Source organism: Pavona decussata, unplaced genomic scaffold (assembly GCF_977016875.1).
Source record: "Pavona decussata unplaced genomic scaffold, jaPavDecu1.1 SCAFFOLD_130, whole genome shotgun sequence".
NCBI classification, from domain to species: Eukaryota; Metazoa; Cnidaria; class Anthozoa; order Scleractinia; family Agariciidae; genus Pavona; species Pavona decussata.
The window spans coordinates 3,109,463-3,121,977 of record NW_028145544.1 but is presented as its reverse complement, the minus strand read 5'-3'; the positions used below and the strand labels follow the sequence as shown (position 1 = coordinate 3,121,977).

General features: G+C 37.9%; 1 protein-coding gene across 1 annotated transcript; it reads left to right on the top strand.

The window, feature by feature from the left end:
* The first annotated feature begins 7,713 nt into the window (after nucleotides 1-7,713).
* On the top strand, nucleotides 7,714-10,442 carry LOC146468700 (uncharacterized). Its single transcript, XM_085124507.1, has 3 exons — nucleotides 7,714-7,795; nucleotides 9,305-9,521; nucleotides 10,214-10,442. Exons 2-3 carry the CDS (start codon nucleotides 9,323-9,325, stop codon nucleotides 10,255-10,257), a joined length of 243 nt encoding a protein of 80 aa, XP_084980633.1. The 5' UTR covers nucleotides 7,714-7,795; nucleotides 9,305-9,322; the 3' UTR covers nucleotides 10,258-10,442.
* Nucleotides 10,443-12,515: the final 2,073 nt, after the last annotated feature.

Genomic DNA, 12,515 nt, shown 5'->3' with positions numbered 1-12,515 from the left:
TGTAATTAAATCATTCATTAGAAGGTCTCACTCTAATTTATTCCAAAAAACTTCCACCAAAATAGGATAGATAGGAAAAAGGCTTTGTTTGATTTTTAACAACATGATTGCCGATGCAATACTTTAACGAAGAAACCCTTTTGTGTAGGAAAAAAACCAATACCAAAAATTGATCACTTTTAGCTTTCGGCTCACACTAGATAAAGCCACGATCACCGTTGTAATTTACCATTGCTCTAGGACTCCTATTTAACAATTATTCCGCGAAATTGCGCGGAATATCAAAATCAGGGGATGTTTTATTATTCAACAATTTTATAGCAAAGCACAGTTTTATTGTAGAAAAGCTGAAGACGATGTTTATTTTGCCTTTTTGTTTTTTCACCGACACTCAGAATTACTTACATCACAGGTCGGACATCTGTTGACTTCGGACGACGAATATTCAGTGTACCATGACTATGTTCGGACAGTGTTGCAATGTGTTGAATAATAAATTTGGTTACACTTCAGACCGCCCACGTGTCCAAAAACAGCCCCCACCACCTCCTCCCCCAAATAATGATATATCTTTGCAGAAGCATTGCTTCCAAAAACTTTCTCTGTTTGCGCGCATACGAAACACTTGCCACGGAAAACATGTTTTTGTTTTCGAGGAACAAAAGGTTGTTTCTGTCTCTTTTTAGAATAATTTTGTTTCCGGAACAAATGATTGTGCTATATTTCATTCTTCTTTACAACACATTGTAATACCTTCCAAATATGGTCATGGTGCACTGCATATTCGTCGTCCATAGTCAACAGATATCCTAATTTCGGGTGTCGGGGTGAAAAATGATCGTCTCCAGCTTTTCTGAAAAAACCGACGCTTTGTTATCAATGTGTTGAATAATAAAACAATTATCCCGCTCAATCTTGCGGAATATCCCCTGATTTTTAGCCAACTCGGATAAGTACCAGGCGATATTCCGCGCGATTTCGTGGGATAATACTGAACACCTACAAGATATTGAATTTTTAGGCAACTGGGTCAGTTTCGTACTCCGCTTTGTAGAACCGAAATCCCTTTCATGCTCTTGACAAGATAAAATGAATATTGTTACAACTTGTGATCTAATGCACGAAGAGAAAGCGTGATAAGCTAGCTAACAAATACCAATCAAATTTGTCGCTGCAGAAGGAAGCAGGGAAAACTGCGATAACCAACCGGAAAGCTTTTACATAAAGCTGTTAATTGGAGTCTTTAGAGTGGTAGCTAACGCGGAAATAGATAAACGTTCTGCGTTTACACTGGGTTTTCGGAGCGATTTCGATCGTCTACACTAGGGGCTGGAATACGATTACGATAAAGTGTTTTCGTTCCCATACTCTTTTGGAACTGTTTCGTAAACCTACACATGAAATACAACCAACGGGGTAGCACTAATTTGCGGAACTGTAGACCGCGGAACCGCGGAACCGCGGAACCGCGGAACCGCGGAACCTGCGGAACCCGCGGAACCCGCGGAACCTAGAGAAATAACTAGTTTTTTTTTGCAACTTACATACCAGGTATAAGGTTACAGCTGATTTCATTGCTGTGTATAGACCCGCATTTTTTTTACATGATTCGACCAAGAGAAAAGGAGATTTTCTCCTGATACGACAGTATGATTCGACGGTCATGATTTGACCGAGAGGTTACCAAGCTCATCGATGAACTCGCAAAATCATGAAGGTTCTGCACGAAGACTTGAGGTGGCGGGTGATTTATCACCAATAATTTGTACGGAAGCTCGATAAAGGAAACAGCCAAAGTTCTTTTTACGAGTACCGCATTTATTTTAAAAATCCGTAGATTGTATCGGCAACGTGGCGAGGTGAACCGAAAGAGAAGAAAAGGAAGGCAAAGAATCTTGTCTTGTAAGCTCTTGTTTGTTTTGTTTATGCTTGGCTTCTTGAACAATATCTTGAACAATATATGCTAGCATAAACGTTTCTTTGCCTGGTATTGGAAAAGATAGAGAAAACAAAGTTTTAGAGGCGATGATAAGGAGCAAGCCGGAACTCTATATAGATGAATATATACCTAGACCGGTTTCATGCCGTTACAGGGACCCGGCTTAGCATTGCAACAATTTGTCGATCGATTCTGCTCCTTGGTTTTAGGTTCAAAAAGACAAGTCTAACTCATTATTTTCACTTTGTTTGAAGTCGAACAAAGTTTGCAGTTACACCAGAGTATACAAAAATTATTTCTCTCAAAATTCCACCTCTTCTAGTATATGCTGGTATATGAAGTGGTTGGTTGCCAAACGTCCCAAGCTTATTGTTTCGCTTTTCTGAACTTCAGCTGAGGGTGATTGCCAAACAGAGAAATGTATTCTTGAGGGCAACATACTGTAGTTTTATGGCTGATTATACCACGACAAATGTTATTGCCGTCCTTTTCTTCTCTTTCGGTTCACCTTGCCACGTTGCCGATACAATCTACGGATTTTTGAAACAAATGCGGTACTTGTAAAAAAAACATTGGCTGTTTCCTTTATCGAGCTCCCGTACAAATATTGGTGATAAATCACCCGCCACCTCAAGTCTCCGTACAAAACCTTCATGATTTTGCGAGTTCATCAATAAGCTTGGTAGTCATACTGTCGTATCAGGAGAAAATAGGTCGAATCATGTAAAAAAAAAATCCGGGTCTATACACATCAATGAAATCAGTTGTAACATTATACCTGGTATGTAAGTTGCAAAAAAAAACTAGTTATTTCTCTTGGTTCCGCAGGTTCCGCAGGTTCCGCAGGTTCCGCGGTTCCGCGGTCTGCAGTTCCGCAGATTAGTGCTACCCCAATCAACGATACATTTCATCTATTCACGCCATCCTTTGCACTATAAATGACTAAACAGTACGCGTTTGATCGTCAATCAAGCATGAAAAATTTGGTAAAACCTTTGTTACATTTGCTGGGTTCTCTGGCCGCAGGAGATAGTTTCCAGGCAATTCACAGGTTTTGATTGAGTTTCACGTTTATTGTATCGCACACATCCTATTCACAAGGCTTTTGAAAAAAGATCACGCTCGATTACAATCAAATCTGGTTTGTGTTTTTGCTCGTTTGAACAAAGCTTATTGTTCAATTTTGATATTTCACGTATTTCCGACTGTCAATCAATCTTATAATCGTGTAATTGAATACGCAAATGGCTCAGTCCTCGACAGCCAAGCTTTTTGAAATAACTAGTCTTTCGGACACTCCAGACCTAAGGTTGTGACTGTAAAACCTAAAGGGTATATAGTGAGCCCAAGACGGTTTTCTTCGAATTCCACCAAAGAGAACGATGCGGTCATTTGATGTCAAATTACGGCATTAGTTCTAAACGACCGTCGTCTTGTATGTGGCATCTTGGATTTTTCGCTTCTGGCCAAAACCTCTGAAAAACGTGGAAATTGATTCAAAACAATCAAATTATTTAAACCAGTAAAGAAACGCTAACATGGTATACTTTCATGAAAAGGCAAAAAAAAAAAAAAAAAAAAAAAAAAAACTTTTGAAAACATTCCTGTCAAAGTGTTGTTGCCGTGGAAACATTAAATCACGTAGGCTAGACATAAGAAAACTCCAGGGAAGACTAAGAGATCGCAAACGGTCACAGTTCTTTCTTTGCAAAGGGTAAGATACACTCGGTATTTTACGTTAAATATCGTTGTGAAATATAGTCAAACATCTGATTCCAAAGGCGGACATTACCAGAAATAAAAAAAAGCTTACGGGAGCTTAACGACGGTGCCTAGCATTGTTACTGCGCATACATTCTGCGCATCTCGAGATACTCGGGTTTCCTATGGGGTGGTGCCTACTGATACAGGAATATTTTTGCGCAGTTTAAAACTATACGGAGAAAGCAGAACTTAGCAAATGCTTTTGGTATCTCAAAAGAAAACTGGGGGTAACCATGCATTTTTCAGAGACAATTAAGCTTTAATTTTAGGAAAAGATCCCATACATTGCTTTATATTTTAGCGCTTTTTGGAGATATTATTGGTTAATTATCTCTGAAAAATGCGTGGTTACCCCAATGTTTTTTTGGGGATTCCAATAGCCCTTGCTAAGATCGGTTTTTCCCGCATAGTCCTTAACCGCACAAAATACTTCTGTATTAGTAGGTACCGTCATTAAAGGCACTCAAAACATCGTGAGGATAGTCCGCGACAGCCATGCATTCTAATGCAGTACATCACAGTCAGCTATTTTGACGATTTTTGAAGTTTAAGATAGTTTTGATTTGATTAACTATCGAATATGTAAAATTGGTATTAATGCTTCCCCCACCCCCACAACCAAACGAAAAGAAAGCATATATTCTTATCTTAAAATTTATGGTAAAAGTATCAATGGTAGCGTAATGTAGTAGTGTAGCGCTCTCAGATCTATAAAAGTGTAGTTCATGTTGACGGCTTTATAGTTTCTCGTGGTAGTTGCAGTCAACAAACTCTAGAAGCTTGGAAATTTGAGGGCTTCGGCTTTCCTACTACCGGAATTGTCATGGAGATTTTGTTGTATGTTGGTCAAAATTGATCAAATATTTGAAACTGTTCTTAGAGCACTGTTTTTAGCGATTTCTCCTGAATAAACAGGAAGTGGTTGAAAAATTGGCCTTCAGACCTTGAAATGGACGTAATTAAAAGCTCCTCCGCTTACGAGAGGTGTCCACTGACTTACGGCTGGTTAAAAACGAAGGGCTTTAGCAGAAAAGACCGGGGCCCGTTAACTTACCAGACCCGATAAGTGTCTTTGGTGATAAGTGTTTCTTAACCGAAGTAAATTTTTGTTAGCTTTGAATACTAAATTTTAAAATCTTATAATTCTATGAAAACATTGGTCAAGTACCAAGTCTGTAATCACTTTATAATCAGTGAAAAACATTTAAAATATCCTCGATGTTTGCAGTTGGTTTAGGTTTATGGGAAATGTCCGCAAGCCGAGCATTAACTGTATTACAAGTCGTTGTTAAAAGAAAAAAAAAAACAGCTCGTTATCAGATCTATAGTGATCGCTTACAATTCAAACTTAAGAGGAAATAATCAAAATTTAAATTCGTAAAGTTGTCAAAAATCCACCCGTAACAAACGAAAAAATATTAGCTGAACTTTTTGACGCTTCTATGTCAAGTACTCATTTCCTTATCAGAGATCCTAGCTTTTGATGACTCACTCAAATAACAGATGGAATAGGAGAAGATTGCGCGCATATGCGAATTTCACGCGAAATCCCGGTTTTCAAAAGTTGCTGTAAAACAGCCAGCATAATTTCAAAGGCAAAACGTATTGTTTTATACAAGGCCAGGCACTTGTGGTTTTACTAATACTGGCGTTCGTCCGTTTTCGCAAGATGTAAACTCTGAAAAGTTACCACGCAAAACGCAGGAGAAAGAAGAAAACAAAAGCTTGTACGTTACACATTACCCAAGCATAACACATCGATGAAAATTTCCGGCCCTTTCTATTATGCTTGTTAATGTGTGTGTTTGTTCGCCTTTTCTTGCGCGTTTGTGATAATCCTTGTGTTTATGTATTTGTCCGTATCGAGAAATGGTCTATTGTTCCTACTCAACTTTTTTTATTTGACGCTAATGCTTGTAACCAATTCGATTGTTTTTACTTAACGCAAACCCTTAAGTGTGCCCTGAAGCTTGCAGCCGTTACAACGTTCGTGTTTGCGATTATATTTGCGTTCATCCATGTACTCGTTTGCTTATCTGTGTTCACTTCTCTCCCCTTGAAACAAACTTCTCTACTCGCCTTTTGCGCCTGCGTCCATTTGTTTTCTTGCTGTTATGCTAAGTTTGCGCATGCGTTTAATTAATCTTGCATTAATCGATTTCTTTTCGCTACGCAGAAGCTTATGGTTTCGATCAGATTTTTGTTCGTTTGTTTTCACCTCATGCAAACCCTATGATTGTTTATACTCGCGTTCTTTTATTTTCATTTGACGTAAACTCCACGTTTGCCTTCGTACAGCGCTCTCGTGTTTGCGCACACAGGCATATTCAATTGTGTTCTCTTGACGCAAAACCATGAGATAGCAAGAGTTTGGTATAATACTTTTAAACCTGTTTACTAGCTTACTCAATTAAGCTTCGTATGAATTACAACAGCTGCATTACCGATGTATGAGAAACTTTCGTCTCATTTCATTCAAAAGAATTAACAGGTATTTAATTAAGGGGCTACAGAGCACTACTTCTCTCTGGTGCTGTTTATAGTGCTTTTCCTAGTGATTCTAACTTTTGAGTTTGTTGTGGAAATCCGGAAGCGGAGTCCCAGGAGTTTTTGTTAGTGCCGCCTTTCCGTTACACATGGCATTTTTAATTTCAAGTTCCTGAATAAAAAGGTGACCACTCAAATGAAAGCTGCTAAGCAGTACTTTCCTGTGGTGCTGTTCATTACGTTATACAAGGTAGTTTAATTTTTGAGTCTGTGGGTGAAATCCTAAAGTGTGACCATTCAGATGAAAGCTACTGAGCAGTACTTTACTATCATGCTATTTATTACGCTATACCTTAGAGTCGCTCTAACATCATGGTTTGTGGATGAAATTCTAAAGTATAACCATTTAAATGAAAACTGAGCAGTACTTCCTTGTGTGAGCTGTTTATTATGATGCACAATGTGGTTCTATCTTTCAAGTCTGTTTCTTCTTGTACTGCTGTTCCATTATGAATTTTTCCCGAGTGGAAGACATCAGAATTGTCAAATTCGAACTTTGTCACTTTAAGAAGATAAGGAGTTATTTAAAAGCTTGAAAGAAAGTTATCGTTGGCTCAAGAAGAGAAAAAGAAAGCATATCATTAAACGTTGAAAGAAAACGTATCTCTGACTGAAGTCGTTAAAAATGACTTCCGGATCAAGTATTTAAGACTTGTCGCTTTCATGAAAGCACATCATTATCGCTTTCAAGAGAGGAAAATTAAGATACGGTGAACGCAAAGACTTCAAAGGATCTAAACAGCTTTCTCAAAACACGATAAGCATCGCATGGATAAGAAGGAAAGTTTCCACACACCGAAGTTTATTGTTTTTAAAAATCATTCATTAGCGACCTTTCAGATTTGTTTCATCTCTTGTGAGAAAAATCGTTTCCTCGAATCTTTGCAAATCTTATCTCTTCGTTACGTTAAGGCCATTTGTTACCGCGAAAAATTAGTGGATTAAGCCAAATCTTTCCTCTGCGTGGACACAACTTGTTAGCGCTTATGTAAAGAAAATAGATTTAATACAGCCTAAAAAAAACACCGAATTTTTAAATCCCATGCGATTAATTTTTAATAATTCCTTTTAGCAAAAATGCTTGTGTTTTGAAGAATTGTCCTCCCAAGGCAACTTTCAAAATCCCTCAAAATCTCTTAGGAAAATTCTCCATTGTCTTATCTAATTCACCATAGTTGCGTCCTCTTCAAATTGCATAACATTTGCGATGTTTTGGAGTTTGTTGCGTTTAGGTGAGAAACGCCTGCAAGATTTTATCCAAAGCGAGGAATTCCCCTTCACAACTTTGTGCGTCGAGAATCCGTCTCGCGCTATCGGAACAAAAAACACACAGATCCGCGACAAAAACTCGTTTCCTCGGCTGTAACAGAAATCAAAATTCTTTTGTGTTCTTATCATATTCAGCAATAATCCCGGACTAATGCATCCGCTCTGTTGATTGAAAGTTATGAACGGTGCTTGCCTATAAATTAACAAGCTAAGCTTCTCGAGCAAACAGACAAACAGTTTAGATCTTGTTCACGAAACGAAAGGAATTGAACACAGGTAAGCTTTAATTTTTATGTTACTCTATATGCGTGAACGTTTTGGTTCATAACTTTTAAAATTATTTTCGTTTTAATTGAAAACAATTACTGTTTCATGCCATCGCGAAATACATTTTTTCTTTTTTTTTTGTTTCATGCCATTACCATTATATGTCGTTTCAGACACCCGAATCGTTTCCAAATTATAACAATTCGACCTAGCGTCTCCATTTGGACAAGGTAAATTAGGAGCTTGCTTAGATTTGGAAGTGAAAATTATGGCAGAAAATAAAAAAAATTGTCGTCGTTAAACTGTCCTCTAAAAAACAAGCCTACAGTTCATGGGATATGATGGGTGCATCTGAAACGGTAACCATTCAAATGTTGCAACTGAGTAATACTTTCCTGTGGTGCTGTTTGTTATGCTGTACAAGTTGGTTTTTACGCTTGAGTGTGTTGGGGAAATCCTAAAGTGTGACCATTCAAATGAAAGCTACTGAGCAGTACTTTCCTGTGGTGCTGTTTATTATGTTGTACAAGGTGGTCCTAACCTTTAAGTTTGTGGGTGAAATTCTTAAGTGTAACCGTTCAAGTGAAAGCTGCTGAGAAGTATTTTCGTTTTGGCGCTGAATTGTTCCTCGACGTTTTTCGCATCGAATTCGTTTCTTAACAAAATTCTCTTGATCATGTAAAGCTGGATCTCTAACTTTTCTTATCGCTCATGCAAATCTGTCCTCGTCTTCTTCCACAACTTTTAATTTCCATCGGCTAGCAAAACTGCTTGAAGGACAATTTAAAAAAGCCTTTAATCGCGTTGTATTTTTTACATCTTAGTTCAGTTTTTTTTGTTCAATTTCCTTCGTTTCTCAAAATGTAATTTCAACAGACAACAAAAAGAGCTGGATCGCCTTAGTTATTTATCCGGCGTTTTAATAAACGACGCGTAATCTTTAATTACTTCGAGATTTTGTTCTTTATTTAAGATATTTCTTGAGTGCCATTCAATTTATTCATGAAGCCCACGCAATTTCTGAAAAAAAAGTCCATTGGGTTAAATTTTGTTTGGATTAAAACTCATACTCAGGAAGATCGTTACGGCGAGACCTATCGCTAATTATAGGAAATTTAAGATAATTATTCAGTGAAAAAAAAGGACTTTGAATTTTGAAAGGATTTATGCTCAATGCCTTTCATTAAAAGAGCATCGAGTTTAATTTGAAAAGGAATTAATACAGCACTAAGCTTTTTGCTTTTGCGGTAGATTTTAGGCAAAGAACGATCTGTCCGTGAAGTGGAATTAAGAACGGAAGATATTATAATAATGCCACTTGAAATCAAGATCCAACATTTCTTAAGATGGAGAAACCCTGGTAGTTCTCTGTCTAATGTATTAATTTGTATCTTCCAACGTTTTAAACATTGTTCAGATTTTTATTAGAACATGACACGTGCGTAATAAACCTTATTACCTCATACTTAACTAGCGAAATTGATTGATAACGCGTACTAAACTCGTTTTCTTTTGAAGGGAAACAAAATCTTTACCATGAACAAAGCGGTCGTGACGGTGCTCGCTGTTCTAATTGTAATGTCTGCAGTTGTGGAAAAAGGAGAATCTTTCATTCGGGCGGGTAGAGAGATGGTCGACAGAAAACAAGGGGTACAAGTACAGGGACCGCTACCAGATAACTACTACTACGATAACACGGAAGCTAGGCGCTCTTCACGGTTGCCCTCTAAGCGGGGTAAGTAAAAATATGTTTAAGATATTCAGAGCAGGTTTTTTTTGTCGCCATGTTTTTCTAGACCGAGAGGGCAGCAAGCGGGGAAATTTCGCCCCACCCACCTGCTGAACTCGACCTCTTCTGAAATCAAAAGAAAAGTGTATTTCCTTGGCTAATATCCGGCCATCGAATAACAACCTCGTTGATAAGAAAGAAAGTAGTAGTACTCTATTGTGGTGTTGTTTGTTATGCTGTACAAGGTGATTCTAGCTTTTGAGTCTGTGGATGAATCCTAAAGTGTGACCTTTCAAATGAAACCTACTGAGCAACACTTTACTGTGGTGCTGTTTAATATACTGTACAAAGTGACTCTAACTTTTGAGTCTGTGGATAAAATTCTAAAGTTCGACCATTGAAATGAAAGCTACTGAACAATACTTTCCTGTGGTGCTGTTTATTACGCTGCACAAGGTGGTTCTAACTTTTGAGTCTGTGGATGAAATCCTAAAGTGTGACCATTCAAATGACAGCTATACTGAGCAGTACTTTCCTATGGTGCTGTTTATTATGTTGTACAACGTGGTTCGAACTTTTTAAGTCTCGATGAAAGTGTGACCATTCAGTTTAAGAGTCTTTCCTGTTTTTGTGACAAATGTCAAAACTTATAAAAAGTAATTCTACAAGTTGTAACATCTCTGTCTTTTCCTTCGCAGATCGGATCATGAGGATGAATCTAAAACGAGAGGAACGCAACTAAACAAGACCTAATCGGCAGGAATCCCAGTTCAAATACACTTAAAAAAACTGTCAATTCATCTTTAGAGCTATTTTCCTTCATTTATGGCAGCTCACCGAGAGCTTTTGCAAAGGATGAACGTAAGCCAGTGGGCGATGACATGTATTGTTAACAAAATCGAATAAAAAAATTTAACTTAAATTAAACTTTTGAACGCCTCGTGAGTCCACAACATTTTGACCACTGTGATAACGAATATCGTTGTCGATAAGAGTGCAGAAGACGTTAAACCACATTCGATTTGTTAATTCGCGTTTGCTTTGGTTTTGCTTTTCTTCACGCTGTGATTGGTTAGCAAAATTCGCACCAATTTTTCAACCAATGAGAAGCTGAAACCAAAACCAATCGTGACTTGCTCGCGAGCTTTTTCCCGCGCTTGACACCGATTACCATGTACCTGTCTCGAGTTCTGATTGTTTCATTGTGTTGTTTATATCTGCTCAGTAATTGGTTATAGTGAATACCTTGGTTTTGCTTTTACGACACTCAGTTGAAAACTGTAAAAAAAGGACACTTTTACAAATTTGCAATTTCTGGCGCGTATTTATTCTTAAGCAATCTTAGTTAACATCTGTGATAGGCTGTTTACAGCCATTAGCATTATTTTAAAAACTCAGTTTTAAAACTTCTCCCAGAAAAAAAAGTACTAAAATCTCAGCAAGACCTTTGAAACTTTTCGGGACAGCTTAAACATTTAAAAACCAGGTTTCGAGGCGCGATGTTTCCCGTGTTAACGTTCGCAGGTTGACGATTATGCTTTCTCTCATATGCAGATGCAACCTTTCTTAACGGGGGGGGGGGGGGGGGGGGAAGTGTCGAATTTTTCAGCTTTCTTAGCGTCGTGAAAATCGGTCTATTATCACGCTCATATCATAAGTCGAACCTAAGACCTTCCGATTACTAGTTCGGATGCTCTACCACTGTGCTACAGGAGACTCCTGGGAGCTAAGGCCATTAAACTAGATTCATGTGACAAACATCCTGCATACTGCTAGGATTGGAATGTCAATGTGTGACATATGTGCAATGGAATAAACGTGACGGTATGTTCCTAAATTTTACATATATTTTAACAAGCAAAGATGTTTTTAAAAATGTTTCACATTTCTTTAGAAGTAAACTGTTTTCAGATTGCCACGACCTTGAGAAAATTTAAACCCTTAAGGATTCGAGCCACCCAAGTGACTCAACGAGAACATTAAATCAAAATAATTAAACTGTTTTCTTCATTCCCACAACCCCATTCATGTTATGGCCTTTTAAGGACGGTGCCCACTTTTGTTACTACGCAAACGTTCTGTGCATCTCGAGATATTCAGGTTTCCTATGGGTGGTGCCTACTAATACAGGGATATTTTTGCACGGTTTAAAACTATGGAGAGAAAGCAGAACTTAGCAAATGCTCTTGGTATTAAAATTGGGGGTAACCATGCATTATTCAGAGATAATAAAGCTTCAATTTGACAAAAAAAAAAAAGCCATTACATTTCTTTACATTTTAGCACTTCTTTAGAATTGTTTCTTAGTTAACTCTAAAAAATGCGTGGTTACCCCCAATTTTCTTTTTGGATTCCAATAACCCTTGCTAGGATCTTCTTTTCAGCATAGTCATAAATTGCGCAAAAATACTTCTGTATTAGTAGGCATCATCCTTAAAAGACATATTTGTGTAAGCTGGCACAGTTTGATTAGTTAGCTGAAAATTTAAATTGCCGAAATTTTTAGGAAACAGAATCTTATTCCCTGAATTTTCCAAGCTGCTGTTGGCTTGCCGAAAATGCTAGCTGGTCTTTTTCTGGCCCTTTTATCGATGTATTTGCCTCTCCGAAAACAAAAGGGGTTGTTTTTTTCAGCTTTGCGAAAGTTTAAGGTGACCTTCCACTTGCGATAACGCGAAAGCTTGGGTGCTTACCCATTTACGCAAACCACCCGGATGGAAATTTTGGGCATAAATACGAAATGATTTAGCTTGTCTTAACAGAAGATGGATAACATGCAAAATGTTTGAACATCAGCAGTAAATCCCAAAAGGAGTAACAAAAATTTATCACTTTGACCGGAAGCCCATAATTTCAGAAGTACTCCAAATGGAATGATGCGTACCATTTGATTTTCCAACTGGAATTTCCGGGTTTTCCATGTAAATGATAAGCAGCCCTTTTCTCCACAATTTAATCCGAATTTCTGAGGTGGGTAATGTCTTTCGGAACAGATATTCC

Coding starts and splice junctions, on each gene's coding strand:
- LOC146468700 (XM_085124507.1), top strand. CDS start 9,323: ATGAACAAAGCGGTCGTGACGGTGCTCGCTGTTCTAATTGTAATGTCT. Junction 9,522..10,213: donor ACGGTTGCCCTCTAAGCGGG/GTAAGTAAAAAT, acceptor TTTCCTTCGCAG/ATCGGATCATGAGGATGAAT.